Source organism: Myxocyprinus asiaticus, chromosome 14 (assembly GCF_019703515.2).
Source record: "Myxocyprinus asiaticus isolate MX2 ecotype Aquarium Trade chromosome 14, UBuf_Myxa_2, whole genome shotgun sequence".
Lineage (NCBI taxonomy): Eukaryota > Metazoa > Chordata > Actinopteri > Cypriniformes > Catostomidae > Myxocyprinus > Myxocyprinus asiaticus.
The window spans coordinates 23,889,941-23,917,511 of NC_059357.1; the positions used below are offsets into that span (position 1 = coordinate 23,889,941).

General features: G+C 42.3%; 1 gene segment (V, D, J or C); it reads right to left on the bottom strand.

The window, feature by feature from the left end:
- Positions 1–1,854: 1,854 nt before the first annotated feature.
- Positions 1,855–27,571, bottom strand: part of LOC127451547 (Ig heavy chain V region XIG8-like) — a 34,127-nt gene continuing 8,410 nt past the window's right edge. Inside the window, 1 exon segment of the V gene segment in view lies at positions 1,855–2,171. Coding sequence covers positions 1,855–2,171 — 317 coding nt within the window.

Sequence of the window (27,571 nt, forward strand, 5' to 3'; positions counted from 1 at the left end):
TGAGCTTCAGCAATCTGTTTATATTCATTCATCTCTCAAACTGTGGAGAGGGCATGAAATATTTGCATACAGGACTGTATTGTATCTTATTAACTCATCTCTTTTTAGGAAGATAGTAATTTGGAATTAGTAGTAAATTATAAATGGTGTTAAAAGAGTGAGATACATATATGCTGTGTAATATTTGAGATTTTATTGTGTACTACACTGATGGTGCTAATAGATATTAAGAGATAATACTTTAACTCAGTGGTTCTCAACTTTTTTTGACTCCAAGAACCCCCATTGTCAGAGAAAATATTCGAAGGCCACCCATGTAGGCCATTACATATTTATATTATAAGATATATCTATTATAAAAATATTTCCTTAAAATTTGTGATTCCAGAAATGTTCTTCATATATTCTTCATAAAAAGCAAGCTGTTGAAAAGAGTTATTACATTTTTAGCATTTTCAGTATGTTGAATTATAATAATTATATAAAAAGTATAATAATCTATCATAGTTTAAATAATTTTAAGAGATCTTGAGGCTCCCCTGGAAGTGTGCTGAGGCCCCCTAGTGGGTCCCAACCCCCTGATTGAGAACCACTGCTTTAAATTATCAATAAATGCTGGAATGGAAGGTGCATGCTCAGATGGTGCACTCAAACAGGCACTGCCTCAGTATTTTTGAAGTGCTGTAACACTGTGCTAGTCGAGCAAACTATTATACAGCAGAGTTGGTTTTTTTCATACCACTCAGATTTTTAACATTTCTATAATCTTTATATAATCTTAAAGTACTGGCTCTAACAATGACACCCAAGGTGCAATAATGACTGCAAGGCCTAACTAATAAAAAAACAACATGAAGAGTCATTAATAACGTAACAGTGCATCACATAAAATAATGAATACTGTGTGTGGGGGGGTCACTGCTATTTTTGTAATAGCACATGGAATTCTCCTAAAAGCTTAAATAGGATCCAGATTTAGCAAGAAAATCTCTTTGCACTTTATATTATTTGTTTGTTACATGTGTGTCCCATCCACACAAATTCTCATGGGGTTTCCTATCAAATAGAAAATAAAGAATATTATATTTGTCTTGCTGCTTCATACATGTAGCTGTATTAAATATAACAGACCAGTAGAAAAGAAGAGAGAAGCAGGCAAAAATATGTGGTCTCATGCTGGAACAGGTGCATCCTGTGTCATTACTTCAACAGAAATATATTTGAATTTTCCATTACAATAAATGTAATCTGCATTATTAATATTTACTATTTTGATCAGATAAACTAACTGCAATTAAGATATACAATAACTTCCTGTATTGTAGATTACATTTCAGTTCTGCTTTAGATTCCTCTAAATTGATTATTTATTACTGATTGAAAGTAAAAACTTTTTATCTCATAATAAAAGGATCTATATGAAAATCCAAATTGCCTTGGGGTAGTGCTTAAACACTTTTCAACCAATTAAAACACTATGAACCAATGAATACACATAAACATTATGTGTTTAGGCTCACAGTCCTCTGTGTTTAGCAGACTTTTTTTATATAGTCTTGAATACTACTTAAAACCCATATTATACTGGTAAATTATGTAATTAAAGTAAATAATGGTGTTTGAATGTTCTAAAAAACTCTTTTCTTTCTGTAACTTTCACAAGATCAGTGAAAACGTTTAATCCAGTTTCCATCAGTAATGGCAAAAATGACATCTACTGCTTTTATTATAAATATTATATATTACCTATATGTTAGTAGTAGTAATAGTAATGGCAGTAGTGGTTGTTGTTGCTGACATTTTCCATGAATGTCCTAATTTATGATATGATGATGTTTTTGTACTGGAAGACTGTTAATGTGTGTCACTGTGATTCTCTGGCACAATAATACACAGCTGTGTTTGAGCTTGTATATTATTCCCCTTCAATGTGATTGTGTTACTGGAGGTGTCTCTGGTGATACTGAACTTGTTTTTCAGTGAATCCTTGTAGGCTAAGTCCCCATCATAGTAGATCACTCCAATCCACTCCAGAGCTTCTCCTGCAGGCTGACGAATCCAGCCTGTACTATAACTAGTAACTGAATATGAGACTTTACAGTTGATAGTCAGAGTGTCACCAGGTCGAACAGTCATGAACTCAGGCTGAGTGAGGTCATTTGAATTAACACCTGTTGGAAATGAAATAATACCAGATTTGTGAGATATAGTGCATTCAGTTTGAAGACTAAGTTTTTATTTATTTTGATTATATATATATATCACCATTGTTCTATATCACAGAGAAAAGTGAACTTACAGGATACCATTGCCAGAAGCAACACTGAAAACGAAGAGAACATGATGAAGGTAGCAGCCGTATTTTACAAGCCAGTTTGAACTGCTGCTGTTCTTTTCCCTTCCTCTAGTGATCAGATGAATGTCTATAAACTGGCTCACTGTTTAAATACGGAGCAGAAAATTTACATACACTACCGGTCAAAAGTTTTGAAACACATGACTGAAATGTTTCTCATGATCTTAAAAATCTTTTGATCTGAAGGCATATGCTTAAATGTTTGAAATTAGATTTATAGACAAAAATATAATTGTGCCACCATATTAATTTCTTTCATTATAAAACTAAAATTTAATAATAAAAAAAAAGCTTTTGAAATTGATGACTTGGACCAAATAATAAAGAAAAGCAGCCAATAATTGCCCAACATAGATGGGAACTCCTTCAATACTGTTTAAAAAGCATCCCAGGGTGATACCTCAAGAAATGTCAAAAGTACATTTCTGCAAATTCTAGGCAAAGGGTGGCTACTTTGAAGATGCTAAAATATAACACAGTTTTGATTTATTTTGTATTTTGTTTAATCAAAACATAATTCCCATAGTTCCGTTTATGTTATTCCATAGTTTTGATGACTTTACTATTATTCTAAAATGTGGAGAAAAAAATATAATAAAGAATGAGTAAGTGTTTCAAAACTTTTGACCGGTAGTCTATATGTACCGAGCTGGTAATGATCCCAACATGCTCAGATAAGAATACATGGATTGCACATTATATACAGTATACAGAACACACACACACACACACACACACAGTATGTACAGTATATATATATATATATATGCTTTTGGAAAACCCTTAGTTATTTCAATCTATAAGTTCAACAATTTTAACTGTGTTAAGAAATATAACTTTTCCGCTTATTTGTTTTGTAGCATCCAATCAACTTTAGTGTTTCATTGTTGGCTTGTCTTATCCAGTGTGTAACATAATCTCAAAAATGATTGCCTTGCATGATAAGTCTGTCCATGGCAACTTATTGAAGACACTATTCTAAAAGGTTGTTTAATGCAACCAGTGTGTGTTTGTGTTTATTTGCAAAAGACTGATGGCTTGACTTTTGCCTGTTTACAGTAATAGCGTGTATTCCTTTTGCTTTTTCCTTTTTACATCCAAATGTCACTCACCCACATCCCACATAATACTGATCTTGTTGTCAAGTGTCTAATGAAGGACTGTTAAGTTAAAATTAATCTACATAAATTGGTTTTACAATTTCAGCTTTGCTCTGCCTGTTTGACAATAGCCCTGTTCACTCATACAACCAGGTAAATTACAGGAAAATCGTTGGGTTGCCTTTACTGGTAAATGTACCAAATGTGCTGTTCACAAACCATCAAGGAAACGTACAGTATAGGTAATGATACAACTTCGTATTAAGGAAAATTGCCAGAATTCTTTTTTACCAGTATTTTCAAAAGGGTTGTGTTCACACATGGCCTCTAAACTGGAAATTGTAGGTAATTTTCTGGAAAAGGCTGTATGTGTGAACACAACTATTGTGTATATAGACAGTCTTTACATTTGTTGGCCTTCAAAAATAATCACAAACTTGTGCATTGTAATGTATTTCAGAAATAAATAATTTAATAAAATATTTATATACTTTTTTGTATTACTATATAATGTAAGGATACCTTTCTTTTGTGCTTTTCATTTAACATGTTTTTGAACAGAAGTGCTTGTGGTTTGTATCACTGTGTATTCTCGTGCACAGTAATATACAGCTGTGTCCTCAGTCTGCATATTCTGTCCTTGTAGAGTTACTGTGCTGCTGGAAGAGTCTCTGGTTATTTGATATCTACTCTTCAGTTTTTCACTTTAATATGTGTTACCACTACCACATATCCTTCCGATCTATTCCAGAGGTTTTCCTGCAGCCTGTCATATCCAGTGAGCAATGTAATTGCAAACATTAATTTGGAATAGTGCTGTGGTTACTAACACTTACAAGATATAGCTGCTAGCAGCAGCAAAAACAGATTTGAGCAACACATGGCTTGAGCTGAGCTGATCTGAGCTAAGCTTGAGCAATCTGTTTATATTCATTCATCTCTCAAACTGAGGAAAGGGTGTGGAATATTTGCATACAGGACTGTATTATATCTTATTAACTCTTCTCTTTTTAGAAAGAGAGTAATTAGGAATTAGTAGTAAAATATAAATGCTGTTAAAAGAGTGAGTTACATATATGCTGTGGAATATTTGAGATTTTATTGTGTACTACACTGATGGTGCTAATAGATATTAAGAGATAATACTTTAACTCAGTGGTTCTCAACCTTTTTGACTCCAAGAACCCCCATTGTTGGAGAAAATATTCGAAGACCCTCATGTAGGCCATTAGATATTTATATTATAAGATATATCTATTATAAGATATTTCCTTAAAACATGTGATTCCAGAAATGTCTTGAACTGTATATTCTTCATAAAAAGCAAGCTGTTGAAGGGAGTTATTTTTTACATTTCTGTAATCTTTGGGGTTCACTGTTATTTGTGTAATAGCATATGGAATTCTCCTAAAAGCTTAAATAGGATCCAGATTTAGCAAGAAAATCTCTTTGCGCTTTATTTTATTTGTTTGTTACATGTGTGTCCCATCCACACAAATACTCATGGGGTTTCCTATCAAATAGAAAATAAAGAATATTATATTTGTCTTGCTGCTTTATACATGTAGCTGTATTAAATATAACAGACCAGTAGAAAAGAAGAGAGAAGCAGGCAAAAATATGTGGTCTCATGCTGGAACAGGTGCATCCTGTGTCATTACTTCAACAGAAATATATTTGAATTTTCCATTTTGAAAATGCAAAATAAGTAAAGAAATAAATGTAATCTGCATGATTAGTATTTACTATTTTGATCTGCAATTAAAATTATACAATAACTTCCTGTATTTTAGATTACATTGAAATTCTGCTTTAGATTCCTCTAAATCGAGTATTTATTACTGATCGAAAGTAAAAATATTTTATCTCATAATAAAAGGATCTATATGAAAATCCAAATTGCCTTGGGGTAGTGCTTAAACTCTTTTCAACCAATTAAAACACTATGAACCAATGAATACACATAAACATTATGTGTTTAGGCTCACAGTCCTCTGTGTTTAGCAGACTTTTTTATATAGTCTTTAATACTATTTAAAAACCCATTTTATATTGGTAAATTGTGTAATTAAAGCATATAATGGTGTTTGAATGTTCTAAAACACTCTTTTCTTTCTGTAAGATCAGTGAAAACGTTTAATCCAGTTTCCATCAGTAATGCCAAAAATGACATCTACTGCTTTTATTATAAATATTATATATTGCGTATATATTAGTAGTAGTAATAGTAATGACAGTAGTACTTGTTTTTGCTGACATTTTCCATGAATGTCCTAATTTATGATATGATGATGTTTTTGTACTGGAAGACTGTTAATGTGTGTCACTGTGATTCTCTGGCACAATAATACACAGCTGTGTCTTGAGCTTGTATATTATTCCCCTTCAATGTGGTTGTGTTACTGGAGGTGTCTCTGGTGATTCTGAACTTGTTTTTCAGTGAATCCTTGTAGGCTAAGCCCCCACCACTCCAGATCACTCCAATCCACTCCAGAGCTTCTCCTGCAGGCTGACGAATCCAGCCTGTACTATAACTAGTAACTGAATATGAGACTTTACAGTTGATAGTCAGAGTGTCACCAGGTTGAACAGTTTTTTTTAGGTTACAAACTGGTAATTACAAGGGTATTATGCTATAAATGTGGTTTATGAGGACATTTCTAGTGTCCCCATAATTCAAATCACTTAAAAAACATACTAAATTATGTTTTTTGGAAAATGTAAAAATGCAGAAAGTTTTTTGTGTGGATTAGGTTTAGGGGTAGGGTTAGGGGATAGAATCTATAGTTCGTACAGTATAAAAATCATTATGTCTATGGAGAGTCCTCATAATGATGCACCAACATGTCTGTGTGTGTGTGTGTGTGTGTGTTTGTGTGTGTGTGTGGGCAGAGAGTGCCCCCTATCAGTTACAGTTACAAAATCTTTACTTAAACATTAAATATGTCTCCTTAATTATTTGAAAGAAAGGATTTCATTGCTGTGCTAACCTTTCTTCAAAGCCTTAGCAAATTAACTTCACTAGATATATACAATATATACAGTATATTGTATATAATATGCTATTGTTACCACCATTATAAACTCAAAACTTGCAAAACACATAAATGTGGGTTTCCTGCCCATCGAGCAGTTTCCTGCCTGTCAAGCTTATTGTAGGTTGTTAATTGTGTGTTATAGAATACACTGTTTTAATGCCGTAGAATCTGGTGGTTCTTAAGTGGATTAACACATAACTATAACTGATGGGCTGTCTTCCTGTAATTCTATAACACAGAATGACACATCAATGTATGTGCTCTTTATTCTAAATACTGTATAAGCGCAGCAAAAGCACAGTTCTCTCTGAACATTATGAAAATATACCTGATAACCACTTTGTATAAACCTTTTGAAAAAGAAGATTTGTTAAAGAAAACGTCATGGTTACTGGTGTAACCTCCGTTCCCTGATGGAGGGAACGAGACGTTGGTGTCGATGTAGTGACACTAGGGGTCACTCTTGGGAGCCCGAGACACCTCTGGTCTTTGATAAAAGGCCAATGAAAATTGGCGAGTGGTATTTGCATGCCACTCCCCCGAACATACGGGTATAAAAGGAGCTGGTATGCAACCACTCATTCAGGTTTTACGCTGAGGAGCCGATATAAGGTCCGGCCATTTCAGCGGGTAGTTCAGCGTTGTGGCAGGAGGGACCAACGTCTCGTTCCCTCCATCAGGGAACGGAGGTTACACCAGTAACCATGACGTTCCCTATCTGTCACTCACTCGACGTTGGTGTCGATGTAGTGACACTAGGGGTCCCTATACAAAACGCCACAAGGCTGAACTGTGTTACGTGAACTGGCGGTGTGTGGTGGGCAGACTTGCTGTGTGCCTCATAGCCAGCGCACCAGGTCAACACGTAACCTCCCCCAACACAGTTATGAGTGTCAAACGGCCCTACTTGGGGACAAGTCGACTACCCAAAGATAGAGACGGGCTTAACCCAGTCGTGGCCTCTTTTCCCCTTCTCTTTTTCCACTCCCTAAAAAAGAAGGGGGATTATCCGACTGGGCCGCCAGGTCTAGTCGGGGGGTGTCCCTCCCAAGGGGAGGACACTGCGGAGACCACACCTCGCCCCAAGAGGGGGGGATATTTAAGTGGAAGAATACATCACATGGTCTTTCCAACCATGTGGAGAGCCTTCAAGGTAGATCCTGCCCAATGGGGGAGGAGGTACTACAACATGGAGACTGGGGCAGAGGGGCTCTGCCCAAGGAAGACGCCGTTTGCCAGCAGGGAAACGAGCTAGCGGAAGATATAGATCGCATGGGGTTAGCCTTACAGGGAACCGCCACATGCGGAGCACCTACCCCAGCACCGGGCTCTTAGATAGCACGTGTACTGGGCCGGCAGTGAGTCTCTCCGAAGACTCGACTGCCACAGGGCTCGGAGGAAATCAACCAGGGAACAACTTTTGTGAACACTACTGGGAATTAACAGCGCACGTCTTCAGCTCAAAAGGAGGTGGGAGGCGCTATGTGCAAGCGATACACCCGGCCGGCTATCCCGGGCTTATCCGCTTGTGTTGCGTGCCACTACCTGGGACGAAACCGGTTCCACCCGGAGGTTGTAGAACCTTGCAAAGGTGTTGGGTGTTGCCCAGCCCGCTGCTCTACAAATGTCTGTTAGAGAGGCACCTCTGGCCAGAGCCCAAGAAGCCGCTACACCCCTGGTAGAATGGGCCCGTAGCCCTACCGGGGGCGGCATGTCTTGGGCGAGATATGCCATAGATATGGCATCAACAAGCCAGTGGGCGATCCTCTGCTTGGAGACAGCGCTTCCTTTCCGCTGTGCACCGAAGCAGACAAAGAGCTGCTCAGAGAGTCTAAAGCTCTGCGTGCGATCCAAATAGATGCGCAAAGCACGCACCGGACACAGCAACGCCAGGGCTGGGTCTGCCTCCTCTTGGGGCAGCGCTTGCAGGTTCACCACCTGGTCCCTAAAAGGAGTGGTGGGAACCTTGGGCACATAGCCCGGTCGGGGTCTCAGGATCACGTGAGAATAACCCGGACCGAACTCTAGGCACGTTTCGCTGATAGAGAACGCTTGCAGGTCACCTACCCTCTTGATGGAAGTGAGTGCAGTCAGGAGGGCAGTCTTCAGGGAGAGTGCCTTCAGCTCGACTGACTGCAAAGGCTCAAAGGGGGCTCTCTGTAGGCCCTGAAGAACTACGGAGAGGTCCCATGAGGGAACGAAGAGCGGTCTGGAGGGATTCAGCCTCCTAGCGCCTCTTAGGAACCTGATGATCAGACCGTGCTTCCCTAAGGACTTACCCTCAACTGCGTCGTGGTGTGCTGCTATGGCAGCAACGTACACCTTCAAGGTGGAAGGGGACAGCCTCCCTTCCAACCTCTCCTGCAGGAAGGAAAGCACTGATCCGACTGCGCATCTCTGGGGGTCTTCGTGTTGAGAAGAACACCACTTAGCGAACAGAGACCTCTTCAAGGCATACAGGCGCCTCGTAGAGGGGGCCCTAGCCTGAGTGATCGTGTCTACCACCGCGGGTGGTAGGCCACCTAGGTCTTCCGCGTCCCGTCCAGGGGCCAGACATGGAGATTCCAGAGGTCTGGGCGCGGGTGCCAGAGGGTGCCCCGTCCCTGAGAAAGAAGGTCCTTCCTCAGGGGAATTTGCCAGGGGGAGCTGTCGCGAGGAGCGTGAGGTCCGAGAACCATGTCTGGGTGGGCCAGTAGGGCGCTACCAGGATGACCTGCTCTTCGTCCTCCCTGACCTTGCACAGTGTCTGTGCAAGTAGGCTCACTGGGGGAAATGCGTATTTGCGAATGCCAGGGGGCCAGCTGTGTGCCAATGCGTCTATGCCGAGAGGAGCCTCGGTGAGGGCATACCAGAGCGGGCAGTGGGAGGATTCTTGGGAGGCGAACAGGTCCACCTGAGCCCGACCGAATCGACTCCAAATCAGCTGGACCACCTGGGGGTGGAGTCTCCACTCTCCCCTGCGGGGAACCTGCCGTGACAGCGCGTCCGCTGTAACGTTGAGGTTGCCCGGGATATGAGTGGCTCGCAGCGACTTGAGGTGCTGCTGACTCCGGAGGAGGAGACGGCGGGCGAGTTGTGACATACAGCGGGAGCGCAGACCGCCTTGGCGGTTGACATATGCTACCGCTGCCGTGCTGTCTGTCCGAACTAGCACGTGCTTGCCCTGGATCAACGGCCGGAACCTCCGCAGGGCGAGCAGAATTGCCAGTAACTCGAGGCAGTTGATGTGCCAACGCAGCCGCGGACCCGTCCAGAGGCCGGTGGCTGCGTGCCCGTTGCAAACAGCGCCCCAGCCCGTCTTGGAGGCATCTGTCGTGACCACGATGCGCCTGGAGACCAGTTCTAGAGGAACACCTGCTCGTAGAAATGAGAGGTCGGTCCAAGGGCTGAAAAGACGGTGACAGACCGGTGTAATGGCCACGCGGTGTGTCCCGTGGCGCCATGCCCGTCTCGGGACTCGAGTCTGGAGCCAGTGCTGAAGCGGCCTCATATGCATCAACCCGAGCGGGGTGGCCACCGCCGAGGATGCCATATGCCCCAGGAGCCTCTGAAAAAGTTTCAGTGGAACCGCTGTTTTCTGTTTGAACGCCTTCAAACAGGCCAGCACCGACTGGGCGCGCTCGTTCATAAGGCGCGCCGTCAGAGAGACTGAGTCCAACTCCAAACCGAGAAAAGAGATGCTCTGAACCGGGAGGAGCTTGCTCTTTTCCCAGTTGACCCGAAGCCCTAGTCGGCTGAGGTGCGAGAGCACCAGGTCCCTGTGTGCGCATAACACGTCTCGAGAGTGAGCTAAGATTAGCCAGTCGTCGAGATAATTGAGAATGCGAATGCCTACCTCCCTTAACGGGGCAAGGGCAGCCTCTGCGATCTTCGTAAAGACGCGAGGAGACAGGGACAGGCCGAAAGGGAGGACTTTGTACTGATACGCCCGACCCTCGAACGCGAACCGCAGGAAGGGTCTGTGTCGAGGAAGGATCGAGACGTGAAAGTACGCGTCCTTCAGGTCTACCGCCGCGAACCAATCCTGATGCCGGACGCTCGCTAAAATGCGTCTTTGCGTCAGCATCTTGAACGGGAGTCTGTGTAAAGCCCGGTTCAGTACTCGCAGGTCCAAGATTGGCCGCAACCCACCGCCTTTCTTCGGTACGATGAAGTAGGGGCTGTAAAACCCTTTCTTCACCTCGGCTGGAGGGACAGGTTCTATCGCGCCCTTTCGTAGGAGGGTAGCGATTTCCGCGCGCAGAGTAACAGCGTTTTCGCCCTTGACGAAGGTGAAGTGAGTACCGCTGAACCTGGGCGGGCGCCTGGCGAACTGAATCGCGTAGCCGAGTCGGACGGTCCGGATCAACCACCGCGACGGATTGGGAAGTGCAAGCCATGCATCCAAATTCCGTGCGAGGGGAACCAAGGGGACAACGTCGTCGGACGTACCGGCAGGTGGGGCCTCGCGGCGGGGCGGAGCGCGAGGTGCCACAGCACGTCGTGGCCGTGCTGAGTCTAGGGACATCGAAGCACTTACCTGGCTCCTTGTGACCACCCCCGGAACAGCCTGGGACGGGGGAGGAAGAGGCCTGTCCTCGCGACCCGTGGAGGCTGTCACATCGGGGGTGGATTTGTGCCACAGCTGGGCGCTCAGGGGCGAAAAGGGCACTGCTGGAGCGCCAATCCTGCAAGATAAAGCCCATGGACAGTAGTCGTGGTGACGACCGTACACAACGGGTATGTGACCCAGGGAGGAAGGAAGCCGCTCTTTTGTTGAACTGTTGGGTACCGCAGCCACTTGGGCGTACGGCGAAATCAAACGAAAAGGCAACAAAAGATTTCCCACCCGGCCCTCCACCGGGGGATGGAGTGGTCTTTCTACCAGCTCCATGTGAGTGGGTTCCCTCGTCCCTGGGTTGTCCGTCTCAGGGGCGCCTCGAAGACCTCCGTGGGTTCTTCGGTGTCGGCTGAGAGACGGGTGGCGTCGGCTTCCTGCGGTGGGCTCCACGCCAGGGCCGGGCCGGAGGGGCGGGCTGCGGCGGAGCCGGTGCAGTCACCGCAGGGGTACGCCCTTGGCGACGAGCAGACGGGGTGCGGGGTCTTGAGCCGCGCCGGGGCAGGATGTGCCGGATTGCCTCCGTCTGCTGCTTTACCATCGAGAACTGCTGGGCAAAGTCCTCAACGATGTCGCCAAATAGGCCCGCCTGGGAAATGGGGGCAGCAATGAACCGTGTCTTGTCGGCCTCGCCCATCTCGAACAGGTTGAGCCACAGGTGGCGCTCCTGGACCACTAGTGTGGCCATCGTCCGCCCAAGAGACCGCGCTGTGACCTTCGTCGCCCGGAGGGCGAGGTCGGTCGCCGAGCGCAGTTCCTGCATCAAATCTGGGGCGGAACTACCCTCGTGCAGTTCTTTCAGTGCCTTGGCTTGGTGGACCTGCAGGAGAGCCATGGCGTGCAGGGCAGAGGCGGCTTGTCCAGCAGCGCTGTAGGCCTTGGCCGTCAGGGACAACGTGAGCCTACAGGGCTTGGAGGGGAGCTTAGGGCGTCCACGCCAGGTGGCGGCGCTCTGCGGGCTTAAGTGCACTGCGAGCGCCTTATCCACCGGGGGAATCGCCGTATAGCCCCTGGCCGCCCCGCCATCGAGGGTAGTGAGAGCGGGGGAACTGCGGAGCCGGGTTCGGGCAGTAAAAGGTGCCTCCCACGACTTCGTCAGCTCCTCATGCACCTCCGGGAAGAATGGCACTGGAGCGGGGCGCGGCCGGTCTGAGCGGCGCCGCGAGCCCAGAAACCAATCATCAAGCCGCGAGGGTTCAGGGGAGAGCGGAGGGTTCCACTCTAGCCCGACGCTCGCGGCCGCCCGGGAAAGCATGTCCGTCATTTCGGCGTCGGCCTGTAACTGGGCGACCGTCCCCGAAGGGGGAAGCCCAGCTGAGGCTTCTGCGTCCGACTGGACAAGCCTGCTCTCCGACGCTGCGCTCGAAAGCTCATCATCTTCGCGGGCCTCGAACGAGAAGCCAGACTCGCCGTGCGACGAGCCGGCGAACTCATCCGGAAGCCCGACTGGGGCAGACGAGCGTGCTGGGGAATGGGAGGTCCGCGGGGGGAACCCGGCGGAGGCGATCCCATTGAGGTCCCCAAATCGCCCCCAGCGCCAGCCGCGCTGACCTCAAACCCGTAGGTAGGAGGACCAAGGCGGGGAGCCGCTGGGGTGGCTTGCTTTCTTACAAAAGCAAGCCGCGACCGCAACGTTGCCATGGTCATGTTCTCGCAGTGAGAACATGAGCCATTCATAAACGCTGCCTCCGTGTGGGTCGCGCCCAGACACGAAAGACAGCGATCATGACCATCCGAAGTTGAGAGAAATCGACCGCAACCAGGAATAACACACGAACGGACAGGCATCTTTAAAAAGACGCATCTTTAAAAAGACGTTCCGTGTGTGCGCTCTTTTAGAGAAATATATACTCTTTTAGAGGGGACAAATGCTCTTTCAGAAAATATACTCTCTAGTTTTTCTGCCGAAGCGCCCAGGGGCGTTCTCTGCAGTGCACCAGTGCAGAGGAGGGAGAAGCCGCTGAAATGCGCCGTCAGATCCAGCAGAGGTGAATGAACAGTGCTATTTAGCTCGATGAGCATGACCGTTCGGCTCCGAAGAGAAAATCTGAATGAGTGGTTGCATACCAGCTCCTTTTATACCCGTATGTTCGGGGGAGTGGCATATAAATACCACTCGCCAATTTTCATTGGCCTTTTATCAAAGACCAGAGGTGTCTCGGGCTCCCAAGAGTGACCCCTAGTGTCACTACATCGACACCAACGTCGAGTGAGTGACAGATAGGGAACATCAGTGGTTCTATCATAGACCACAGTAATGTGGGTTTCCTGACTACTGGGCCTAATGTGGGACAAGTCTAAAAACAAATCAGGGCATATTTTATGAGATTGTTTATGCCTTTTCATGCTATTGACATGAAAGCTCAAAATAACTTTTCTGTTGTGCTTTTCATTCAAGCTGCATTTTAACAGAAGTGCTTGTGGTTTGTATCACTGTGATCTGATATTCTCGTGCACAGTAATACACAGCTGTGTCCTCAATCTGCATATTCTGTCCTTGTAGAGTCACTGTGCTGCTGGAAGAGTCTCTGGTAACTTGAAATCTACTTTTTAGTTTATCACTGTAGTATGTCACCACCACCACATATCGCTTCAATCCATTCCAGAGCTTTTCCTGCAGCCTGTCGTATCCAGTGACTGCAGTAGTTGCCATCAGTCAAAATATATCCAGAAAACTTACAGGTCAGTGTCAATGCCTGACCAGGCCTTAAAAGAGTCGAAGAAGGCTGAATCAGTTCAACACAGTGGACACCTGGATATATGACATGATTAAACATTTAAGAAAACATTTCCAATTGTAATAGCCCTGTAGCTATTAAGACTTACAAGACATAGCTGCGGAAAGCAGCAAAAACAGATATGAGGAAAACATGGCTTGAGATGAGCTGAGCTTGAGCGATCTGTTTTATATTCATTCATCTCTCAAACTCAGGAGAAGGAGTGGAATATTTGCATACAGCACTATATCTTACCTAAGTACAGTGACTATCTAACTGCTAAATTAATAATAGGGGACAACAGGACTAAAGGGCCACTGGGGTAAAAGGCACTTTGATTTTTATTTCTCCCAAAACATTAAATAGCAACAAAAACCAACATAGCACTTTACTAAATACCTGTTTGTTACTATACACTGCAAAATATTCCTGATTTATGAGATCATTGTGTGCAATATCCGAAGTTTGATTTTGAGGTAATTTGATCTTATATTTTATAACATTTAAAATGTTGCAAATGTATGTAGCTGATGAAAATCTTTGACATTATGGCATTTATTTTGAGAACAAATTCATATTTTTCATTTTCAGTTTTCTTCAAGTGATTAAATAAAAAATAAAAAATAAATGACTATCTGTAACAGGGTTCACGATGGGCAAGGAGGAGGCAGGAACCGGCAGAACAGTCAACATAACTTTAATGACATAACTGAACTTAAACAAACATAACACACAGACACACACACAGCAGCTGCGTGTGTGTGTGTCTCTCTCTCTCTAACTGGTGCCTCCAGCTAATCTTTATCCCCCTCCCGGCTGATTAGGACAATTCAGCGCCGGGCATGTGTCCTCATGGCCCGACCACGCCCTCCTCCTCGTCACACTGTCCAATAAGTAAAAGAACATTATTTGGGGTTAAAAAAAATGTCCTCTTGTTGCAGGGACTAATTCATTTGTTTATAGAATACTTGAGATATTATGAAATTGTAAATGTGATTAAAGTTAACAGAAACAGTACCCTTTTCTGAAATGGTTGAGTAAGCAGTATCTTAATTTGTTACTTGCTGCCTAAAAAGTACTGTATTTGCATAAGTTGAAAAATGTTGCCCTTAACTATTGTTCCCATATCTGCACTACATTACTATAACCCCCTAAATATTAATTATTCTAAATATGAATTGTGTCTGCTTTGTTATTGAACACACCACAGGTTTTATCATTGATCACAATGATATGTAGGTGTCCTGCCCACTGGGCCTTATGTAGATTTCCATGTAGATTTCCAGCACAATAACCTTTATAGGTCAAGTATAAAAACAAGCAGGAAGCCTTTTATGAGACACATTTACTACCTGCCTATATGTGACACCATTTACCTGCCACTAAACATAGAGAATAATTCTACTGATTATTTAAGTCTGAAAATGGAAAATTTTTAGATTGAAATTCCAGATATTGAAATTCCAGATATTGGCACCATTCTGAGTAAAATCTAGAGACTGTTGTGCATAAAAATCCCAGGAGATCAGCAGTTACAGAAATACTCAAACCAGCCTGTCTGGTACCATCAATCATGTCACGGTCGAAATCACTGAGACGGGGCATAGGAAATATTATAACTGAGTGGGGCATGTCCCCTTCACTTTTAGAAATAATTAAATTATTTAAAGTTCATTTAATATTCTGATGGTTGATGTGAACATTAACTGAAGCTCCTGACCCATATCTGCATAATGTAATGCATTGCACTGCTGCCACACGATTAGCTGATTAGATAATCGCATGAATAAATAGGTGTACAGGTGTTCCTAATAAGGTCCTTAGTGATTATATCTTGGCATGCTATCCTCAGTCAAATGTAAAAAAATTTCTGAAGTAAAGCAATTATTGTTAATTCACATTTAATTCTGTTATTCACTTTATCTGACTCCAATTTTATATTAATCTGACTCCAATTTTAAGTTGACCTCTAATTTATATTTAAGCTCTAATTAATTTCTGATCATTCTTTTAATTTAACATTTTTAGGTTATTGATTACTCTAAATCCTCTTCTATTCATTGTCCTTTTGATCTTTGGAGACTTACTCCGGCCGTTATTAAATTACGTAAACCTCCCGAAAATGGATAGCCAGTTCCGTTCTTAGTCAGCGGTTGTAGGGTTAACTAATATCGTCTGGTTTGGCTTGTCTCATAACCAGACGATATTGCCGCTTAGTCACGTAAATACAACTTGCTAAGACGGGCGGTGAGCAGTGACTGAGAATCTTTAAATGGTTTTCTCCTACCCGGTTGTCCTGAGTGGTTTCTCCTATATTAAAGCTCCAGTATGGTCTACCCTGGTCTAATGAAATTCAAATCCTACCCGGCTGTCCTAGGTGGTCGTCCTACCTGGTTGTCCTAGGTGGTTGTCCTACCTGGTTGTCCTGAGTGGTTTAAATGGCTTCCTCCTATATTAAAGCTCCAGAAATGATTTCAGAGTAATTCAGAATAAATCAAATAATAACAATTTATTTGTCAGGTAGGATATAAAACATTGTTGCAGAAATTCAAATCAAAGCCAATTTCACATGATCAGAATAAACAAGCATTACTAAAAATAAAAGACAAGTCAAAGAAACATACCTGACAAAACTACATGCAGCGGTACAGCATGGTAGATCTGCATACAGATTCCCAGAGCTTCATGCCAACTTTCCTTAAATATCTAGACAGAATAAACATTGTGTACCAAATGGTATCATCCTTTGAACAATGAGTATTTGGGGGTGAATGGGTTCTTAACTTCCTGGGGTTTAACCTTGTTAACATACAGGAGATCATTTCAATTGTAGGTCAAGGAGGGGGAGACACCTCCAGAATTATGCAGTATTTGGCAAAGACCTTATAACTTTGTTACCATTAGTTTTATCAACATGGGAAAGAGACCACTATACCAGTCGCACAGAGACCTTTTAAATGATATCAAACACATACAGTTGCATTCTTTGTTTTCATGGTATTTGCTATATTTTTACATATAAATCTTGTGTCTTTTGTGTTGGTCCAGAGCTGATGAAGGGGAGAAGGGGGAGAGAGAAGGGGGGGCAGCAAGGTGATTTGCAATTTATCACACTGTGGTGATATTCAGATGTAGATTTCAGCTTTTGTGAGAGAGTTCTATGACGTTGATTCTCGCAGAGTTCTTTGACTTTTACCGGAAATGGCGCATTTTGGTTGTAGACATTCTGGTGCCAGCCTTACACAAGGCCAAATGAGAGCAGACAAAGTGTCGAAGCTAAAAAGTGTACTATTAGCTCAGCACAATACGTTTGTACGCCAAACCCAGTTGAACCAGTCATCCGTTCGAGCTAGCTTTCAGGTAGCTAAACTGATTGCAACCAGCGGTAGGCCATTCAGTGACGGTGAGTTCGTCAAGAAATGTATGAATGCTGTTGCGGAGGAGGTGTGCCCCGATAAAAAAGACGTCTTAAATGCGGTGAGTCTGTCCGCAAGTACAATCACCAGACGAATTGAAGAAATGGGGGATAATGTATATGCCTAGCTGCAGGAGAAAGTGAAAGAATTTGAATTTTTTGCATTAGCACTGGATGAGAGCAATGACGTGCAGGACACGGCACAGCTGCTAATTTTTCTTCGCGCCGTTAGCTCAAACTTTGAAGTGTCCGAAGAGCTGGCAGCCCTACAAGTCTAAAAGGCACTATGACAGGGGAGGATATTTTTGGTAAAGTGTGCCAAATGATGGGAGAGCTGGGTCTAGACTGGTCTAAGCTGGCCAGCATCACTACCGACGGGGCTCCTAGTATGGTTGGCGCGTCGAGGGGGCTTATAGGATGCATGAATAGAGAAATGGAGGAAAGAGGTCTCAGCCCCCCGTTACAAGTCCACTGCCTGATTCACCAACAAGCACTCTGCTGCAAAGTTTTGAAGTGGGAATCAGTCATGAAGGTGGTGGTGTCATGTATAAACTTCATCAGAGCACTTAAACACCGGCAGTTCCAAGCCTTTCTCGCCGAGCTACAGTCTGCTCACGGAGATGTGCTTTACCATACTGAAGTCCGATGGTTAAGCCGAGTCAGAGTTTTGAGGCGTTTTTATGAGCTGCTACCCAAAATCAACGCCTTTCTTCTGACAAAGGGCAGAACTGTCCCTGAACTGATCCACGCAGAATGGAAATGGGACCTTGCCTTTTTAACAGATGTGACAGAAATGTTGAACGGCCTCAACTTGCAGCTCCAAGGCAAGGGGAAACTAATATGTGACATGTATTCCCACATAAAAGCTAGCACTGCTTGTGGGACAAGTGCAAAAGCAAGACTTCACTCATCTCCCCGTTACCCAAAGTCTCTCAGCTGAGAAACCAGTGGCTCCATTCCCAGCTGAAAAGTCCGTGGAAGCGCTGGAAATGCTGAAGGCGGAGTTTGACGTGCGGTTCCGTGAGCTACATGTCCACGCTAAAGAAATCCACCTTTTACAGAACCCCTTCGCTTCTATAGGACTTTACTGGTTGCTTAGATCAGTGTTACTATCAGATAATTATTTCTTTAGTTATTAATTAATATTTCAATTAATTCATTGAATCTAACTCATTAAAACCTCATATGGGGCTCCAGTAAATGTAGTGCGCTACGTTTAGGAGCGGGTTTGGTTATTAGCAATAATTAATTATTATCAAAGATAATTATTAATTATTAAAATCAATAGAAAATTGATGAGAATAAATGTTAGCTTTTTTTAATCCTTTAAATCAACAATTGTCAAAGATAATCATTAATTGTTAACATCGATGAAACATTAATTAAAATTAACACTAGCTTATTGATCATTCAAATTCAACAATCATCAAAGATAATTATCAATTATCAAAAATCAATAGAATATTAATAAGGATTAACATTGACAGGGCACCACCATGGAATCAGGGACTAATAACCACATAGTATAACAGTCTCAATATTAGATTGTTTTCTTAGGAAAATCGACATCCGAAGAATATCGGTTTTCGGGAAAAAAAACAATGAATGAAGGCTTGAATCCGAGCACTGACATCCCGTCAGCATGACACAGGCATATGCAAAACAAACCAAAACACTTCTCTTTGTAATATAAACAAAGTTTATTTATGCAGTAATATCAATTAATAATTAATACAGTGCAGTCAATAAACTTCCGACTTACAACTACAAACTAAACAGTGATATGATTAGATGGAAATAAAAATAATTCTATAACACATGAGGGTGTGTGTGTGTGAGAGAGCGAGTGTGAACGGGAGAATAAAGTGACAGCCCTAAAGCCGATTTCGCGATCGTGGGAGAGAAAGCAGCTGTTAGTTTATCGCTCAGAGACGCGGTGGACGGCTCGTACAAGTCCCACGTTCTTTGACCCGCGATGGCGAAAATGCACAACTGTCCAATTTGGTTGGACCACACAGCAAAACAGATTTGTGATAATTAATACCCTGAGTATTAATAATGAGCAGACATGGCGGTCCGTAAACTGTACAAGCAAAAACCTTGTAACACAAGAATAACACACTATAATATTCTATCTCTGCCCAGACGTAAACCTCTTACTTGAATCGCATGAGGACACAGGTAGAATGTGTGTCCCTCCGTCCTTTAACTCTGACCCGGTTCCTTGAGGCTCGGGTGATGACGGGAGGCCGTTTCCTCGCTCTGTTGGTGGGCACGGCTGTTGATTCTCAGCAGAGTTGGCCTGGGTAGCTCAGTGGAAAAAGATGCTGGCTACCACCCCTGGAGTTCGCTAGTTCGCTAGTTCGAATCCCAGGGTGTGCTGAGTGACTCCAGCCAGGTCTCCTAAGCAACCAAATTGGCCCGGTTGCTAGGGAGGGTAGAGTCATATGGGGTAACCTCCTCGTGGTCACTATAATGTGGTTCGTTCTCGGTGGGGCGAGTGGTGAGTTGAGCGCGGATGCCACGGTGGATGGCGTGAAGCCTCCACACGCGCAATGTCTCCGTGGCAACGCATTCAACAAGCCACGTGATCAGATGCGTGGGTTGATGGTCTCAGACTCAGAGGCAACTGGGATTCATCCTCCGCCACCCGGACTGAGGCGAAGCACTACGCGACCACGAGGACTTAAAAGCACCCTGGGAATTGGGCATTCCAAATTGGGTGAAATAAAATATATCTTCACTTCTGCAGGCAAACGGATGAAGATGCGGATTGCTCAGCGGTCTCCTTCGGATCCGTTAGAGTGTTCGGTTGAACCAGGTTGTCCAGCGAGATGGAGATTGTATGGCCACAGTTTCAAGTCGGACGTTACTTCCTTGTGCCACGAGGTTGCACCTGAGAGCAAAGGTGAACAAAGTTGCTGGAAGCAAATCCCGGAAGCATTTCAGAGGTATTTCTACTCCTGATGATGTCATGGTTTGAGGGATGTTCTGTTGTGTGCCTCATCCAATAGGAGTTGAGAGTTCGATCCTTTAGGCTTCATGGGATTTGTAGTCTGTTTTGGACTCCCTTTGTTTGATTTTGGCGCGATTTTATCAGTAAGATTTACGACTTGGTGTGTGGGGGCTGAGTTAGGTTTTACTACTGTGAAAGGCCTGCCTTTCACAGTAGTTTTAATAGCCCCCCATTAAAGAAAGGAAAAATGATGTGGCCCTCGCAGAAAAAGTTTGGGGACCCCTGCTCTACAGGAAAGACTCAGAGCTTTTCCAGACTTTACCACTGATTCAGAGGAAATGGACTCTAAGTTTTGACCTTTCACTCCTATTGGGAAAAATAATTTTATTATTTATTAAAATAAATAAATAAGAAGAACTCAACATCATGATAATTTCTATTGTTACAATTTGAGATGGTAATAGGTTCATAATGTTATGGCACACGCTTGTAACGGCCAGTAAAAGCAGAAGGTAAAGTAGTTTGTTCAACATTTTTTGGACAATGAGGTGAGCAAGATCAAGGTGACATGCACTACATTAATAGAGAAGGATGGGTCATATATGTTCATGTCAATCAGAAGGTGGTGACGTTATGCAGATACAAAAAGACAAAGGGCTTTTAAAAATATTTAAACAGGCAGAACATTTGTTAAACTGTATCCATCTATATGTGGAGTATCTATAGCTGAAATTAAGATGCATTTTGAAGCTGCCATTCACATTTCCAACATAATTGTTTTTACATTCTAAATATAAACAAATGGAGAATAATAGCATGATTTCACATGGCATGATTTTTTTTATAACTAATTAAATTAATAAAAAAATATGACTTAAGCAAGCCTGATGAGAAATGTCCATCCACTTTACATTCTTTAAGAAGATGCTGCATACTCAAACCAGATTAACACAACAGTGGTCATTTAGGGATTGTCAATTTGTAATTTTGTGCTGATAATTTAATGGAAACATAACGGGGACAAACAGATGTGTTTTTCTTTGTATCAAACATGTAAAAATGCACAATTTTAAAATAAATAAACTATGGCTGTTTCAGCCTTTAAAAAAAATAGATTAATTACGATGATTTTTCAAATACACTCAAAACTATTTGTCTATTTTTAAGATTTACACATTTCAATTTCATAACAAAATTCCATCAAAATTAATTGTTAAATGTTTAACAAATTAATTTAAACATTTCTTTTTCTTATCAAAGATTACTCAATTCAATTTGAAATGCAAAAATCTTAAAATTATTTTTTCAGTGTATTTAATTATGTACATTCTTCAAATTTTATGACTTTTTAATTATTAATATATAAACAAAAATCATAGCATTATATGTATATCTACCTGGATCATAATATATAGATAACAATGCATAGATCAGATTTTAATTTAATTAAAGAAGAAGGCCTACAGCTGAATGCTGGTACACTGTAAACCTTAGAAGCCTGCAAAATCTCATTATGAGAAAAATTAAAATGCAGCTGATCTAAAACATCGTCCAGGCAATTCGGTGTTCAAAGCATTTATTGTTTTTTGAAATTTTTTATTGATTTGTAAACATTTGTAGTCATGTATTGTGTGATGAGATATTGTATCAAACAAAAATATAAAAAGAAACTCTACAATGGCTTTCATTGTCGACAAATACCTAAAATTTCCTGTTTATTGAACATTTGTGAGAGTGTTTAATTGAAAGATTCTTGTACAGGTTTTTGACAGTTTGTGGCACAGTGTGTAACGAGCACAGTAATACACAGCTGTGTGCTCAGGGTTAAAGTCTTTTCCTGTTAAAAACACTGTATTGCTGGAAGATTCAGCAGAGAAACCGATCTTATTCTTCAGTGAATCTATGACACGATTGCTACTGGAACTATAGAAATATCCAATCCATTCCATTGCTTTTCCCTTGAATGTTGTATCCAGTTTGTGTAGCCACCGCCTGAGGCTGAATATCCAGTTAATCTTACAAGCAATGGAAAATGATTCCCCTGGTTTTACTACCATGACTGCAGGTTGATCCAGTTTAATCCATTCAAGACCTATAAACAACCAATATTAATTAGACAAGTTACACATTGCCTGTCTAGAAATGCTTGTGTTATGTTGAAGGCTAATACTCACAAGGGTGCAGCTTTACATGTTTGTTGCTGTATTTTCTCTCTGCTGGTGCTCTGTAAAAAACAAAAACCCTTTAATTATGTCTGTGTGTTCCTATTTACATAAGAAAAGGGCGGTGATTTGCGTTGATGTAAAAACTTTGCTAAATAAATGCAAATAAAAATGTAAAAGTACATAGAGAACTGATTTAGATTTTTGCATTTCAGTCCTTGTTATGGGATTTATAAACAAAAATGGTTCCCACTTTAGATTAGGTGTCTTTACACCTAAACCTGTAAACCTGTAGTAAAGACTGTAAAGAGATGGACCAATGAAGCAGAGCTGGAACTACAAGCCTGCTTTGACTGCACTGATTGGAGTGTATTTGAGGCTGCAGACACCACTCTGGACGAGCTCACAGATACTGTGACATCATATTTCAGTTTCTGTGAGGATATGTGCATTCCTACAAGGACTTATTTAACATACAACAATGACAAACCATGGTTTACAGCAAATTTCAGGCAGCTTCATCAGGCCAAAGGGACTGAACAGAAGTGGAGATAAAATCTTGTACAATCAGGCCAGGAAAACACTGAATAAGGAAATCAGAGCGGCTAAAAGAAGCTACTCTGAGAAACTGAAAAACAAGTTTTCATCTAATGACCCTGCATCAGTGTAGAATGGCCTGAAAGAATTTACTAACTTTAAGACACTATCCCCCAACACTGTGGGGAATCAACAACTGGCTGAAGACTTGAATGTGTTTTACTGTAGAGGCCCAGTCTCACACCCCACACCCAATCTGACCTTCCCTTCACACAAATATCAACACCTCCTGCAACCCCCCTCCTCCCCCTTCTGCTACTCAACATGCACTTAAGATCTGTGAAGAGGAGGTGTGCTGTGTCTTCCGGAAACAAAAGACAAGGAAAGCAGACAGTGTTTCACCCACTTGTCTAAAATCCTGCGCTGACCAGCTGGCCCCCATCTATACACAGATCTTCACTGGAGCAGTGTGAAGTTTCATGCTGCTTCAAACACACCATCATCATTCCTGTCCCAAAGAAACCCAAAATCACAGGACTTAATGACTACAGACTCATCACTCTAATGTCTGTGGTCATGAAATCATTTGAAAGACTGGTGTTGGGCCACCTGAAGGGCATCACTGGACCCTTTCTAGTTCCCTTTAATTTGCTTTTTGAGCAAACAGGTCTGTGGATGATGTAGTCAGCATGGGATTGCATCATATCCTGCAACATCTGGACAGACCAGGGTCATATGCAAGGATCCTTTTTTTGGACCTCAGTTTGGCTTTCAACACCATCATCCCAGCTATTCTCCGGACTAAATTACACCAACTCTCTGTTCCCACATTCATCTGTCAGTGGATCACCAGCTTTCTGACGGACAGGCAGCAGCTAGTGGGAAATTCACTTCCAGCACATGTACAAGCAGCACTGGTGCCCCCCAGGGATGTGTGCTCTCCCCACTACTCTTCTCCCTGTATACCAATGACTGCACCACCAAGGACCCTTCTGTCAAGCTTCTGAAGTTTGCAGATGACACTACTCTCATCGGCCTCATCCAAGATGACGATGAGTCTGTATACAGAAGGGAGGTTGAACGGCTGGCTCACTGGAGCAGTCAAAACAACCTGGAGCTGAACACGCTCAGAACAGTGGAGATGATAGTGGACTTTAGGAGAACACCCCAACATTTACCCCGCTCACCATTCTAAACAGCACTTTGGCAGCATTCATTTAGGTTCACCTCACGCCGATACACTGAGCACCAGAACCGTCAAGCACAGGAACAGTTTTTTCCCTCAGGCTATCCATCTCATGAACAATTAAAACTGCCCCACTGAGCAATAATTATGTGCAATACACAGCTTAGTCTATTTCTATTTATCCATCATACCATACCTCTTCTGCCATACATTCCCTTGCATCTGTATATAACAGATTTGTATTTGTATTTGTACATACGTACACACACACACACACACACACACACTTGTTTCTCATTTTCCTCTTGACAATACCCCATAGATTCTCTATGGGGTTCAGGTCTGGTGAGTTTGCTGGCCAGTCAAGCACACCAACCATGGTCATTTAACCAACTTTTGGTGCTTTTGGCAGTGTGGGCAGGTGCCAAATCCTGCTGGAAAATGAAATCAGCATCTTTAAAAAGCTGGTCAGCAGAAGGAAGCATGAAGTGCTCCAAACTTTCTTGGTAAACGGGTGCAGTGACTTTGGTTTTCAAAAAACAAAATGGACCAACACAGCAGATGACATTGCACCCCAAATCATCACAGACTGTGGAAACTTAACACTGGACTTCAAGCAACTTGGGCTATCAACTTCTCCACCCTTCCTCCAGACTCTAGGACCTTGGTTTCCAAATGAAATACAAAACTTGCTCTCATCTGAAAAGAGGACTTTGGACCACTGGGCAACAGTCCAGTTCTTCTTCTCCTTAGCCCAGGTAAGACGCCTCTGACGTTGTCTGTGGTTCAGGAGTGGCTTAACAAGAGGAATACGACAACTGTAGCCAAATTCCTTGACACGTCTGTGTGTGGTGGCTCTTGATGCCTTGACCCCAGCCTCAGTCCATTCCTTGTGAAGTTCACCCAAATTCTTGAATCGATTTTGCTTGACAATCCTCATAAGGCTGCGGTTCTCTCGGTTGGTTGTGCATCTTTTTCTTCCACACTTTTTCCTTCCACTCAACTTTCTGTTAACATGCTTGGATACAGCACTCTGTGAACAGCCAGCTTCTTTGGCAATGAATGTTTGTGGCTTACCTTCCTTGTGAAGGGTGTCAATGATTGTCTTCTGGACAACTGTCAGATCAGCAGTCTTCCCCATGATTGTGTAGCCTAGTGAACCAAACTGAGAGACCATTTTGAAGGCTCAGGAAACCTTTGCAGGTGTTTTGAGTTGATTAGCTGATTGGCATGTCACCATATTCTAATTTTTTGAAATAGTGAATTGGTGGGTTTTTGTTAAATGTGAGCCAAAATCATCACAATTAAAAGAACCAAAGACTTAAACTACTTCAGTCTGTGTGCATTGAATTTATTTAATACACGAGTTTCACAATTTGAGTTGAATTACTGAAATAAATGAACTTTTCCACGACATTCTAATTTATTGAGATGCACCTGTATATATATATTGTCTTTCTCTATATACTTATATTTTCTATTCACTTTTTATTCTATTTTTTATTATCTCTGTCTTGTTGCTGTATTGTTTGTGCACTGGAAGTTTGTCACCAAAACAAATTCCTTGTATGTGTAAGCATACTTGGCAATAAAGCTAATTCTGATTCGGAATCGCTGCTCCTGTTCCTGGCGCAGCTCAATCAGAGCCTGATGTTGCATTTGGTGGATGCTGGTGAGGGTCTTGATCAGAGCGGCAAAGGGCGAGGACTCTTCCTCCAAATTCTCGGGTTTTAGCACCACTGTGACAGGTCTCTAGATTTCTTTTGACGGAGGAAGCAGGAGCCAGGTAAAGGTCCACTTTTCAGTATAAACATAGAGGTGATTTCCCACTGGTGTCAATCCTTACTGTTCTGCCTCTCCAGGCCTCTCTCTCTGCAAATGTTGCTTGGCCATACCCCCATCACCACACTAACAATTAATCAATTAAACAACATTCACCTATTAAAAATTCCTGAAAATGTACATATTATTATTATTATTATTAACAATAATGAAATAAGGGATGTTGAGTTACGCTTCATGACACCCTTGAATGAGTCTGTGCCCCACATGGGCCACCCTAGTCAAAAAAGTCTGGACATGTCACTGGTCGTACAACTGTACTGTTGTAGCCTACCTACACCATACAAACTAAACGAGCTATGGAAAATCTAACCACACACAACAATAACACAAGGTACTCAAAAGTTGCACTTTATTAAACAACCGACTAGAACCTTATACTGTAAAGGTGAGCTACCTTGAATTTTCAATCTGTCATAGGCTATGTATGGCAAAGGAAGTTTTTTATTAGCTGATTGTATTCACATGTTAATTATATTAGCTCATTACATTATAGCCTGTGGTTTATTATGTTTCATATTGTTCATTATGATGAATGCCCTAACATGATAATGTGCGATGCGCATTGTTTAAATATGGAACAGAAAATGTGCATATACATAAAGAGCTGATAATGGACCCTGGATGCTTAGATAGAAAGAATATTAAGATTATCTTATTGGGATCTTATTTAAATACAGTTATTGCTATCTAGAGCCATATTCAGTCAGGGCTTAAATTGGGCTGCAACTGTCCGGCACCTTTGCTTGTTTGTCAGTCTATTCTATTTCTATTTTGTTTCCGACACGGTTTTTGTTTGTTATTTCACACATTCTGGCTTTCACACATTTCACGAGTATACTTGATCAGACACCTTTCAAGTTCATTATGCTTCACTCTAGTCAGTTCTGCATGCTGGTAGAGGCAGCTATTCAAGAGCGGCGCGTGACTGCGTGCCCCCGCATACAGACGCGCATTCTGATTCCTTATTGTTCTGTGATGCGGTCTCTGATTTATAGAAATCATGAAATATTGTATGGAATCAATTGCTCACCCATTTCTGAGATCAATGTGCAGTAGCAATTTTGCATAGTTTATTTCAAAGCTGTATACCCCTTAAGAATGTGCATTTACTTTTAAATACTAAAATAATTGGATAAGAAGATAAACTTGTCCCAGCTGTCATCTGATTATTATAAAATACATCTGATATCATTATTAAACATTTATTTTTGTCATTTAATGTACTAAATCACATAACTATTTTCACAATTGAGTTAAAAATGATTATATAACAGAATCCCAGTCAGAGAGAAATGATTTTCATCTGAGAGAAGAAACCAAATATTCTATGAAATACCATAATGGCCTATAAATATACATAATTATACACCCATATTTTTAAATTGAATGTATGTTATAACAACAATCACACGATTAAGGTTCCCCACCTCCGAAATCTTAATGTAACCCTTGCATTCAAGACAACATATTTTATTAAATGGCAATTATCTACTACCAACTGCTCATGTTCACACTCCATAAAAAAACATCTCTAGATGAATAAATGGTTAATTATTGTTATTTACACAGATGCCAGTAGGCTATTCATATTAATAATTATTTTAGCGACTCAATATTAGGCTACAGCAAGCAAATATGCAGGATTTATTTTATTGGCATAAC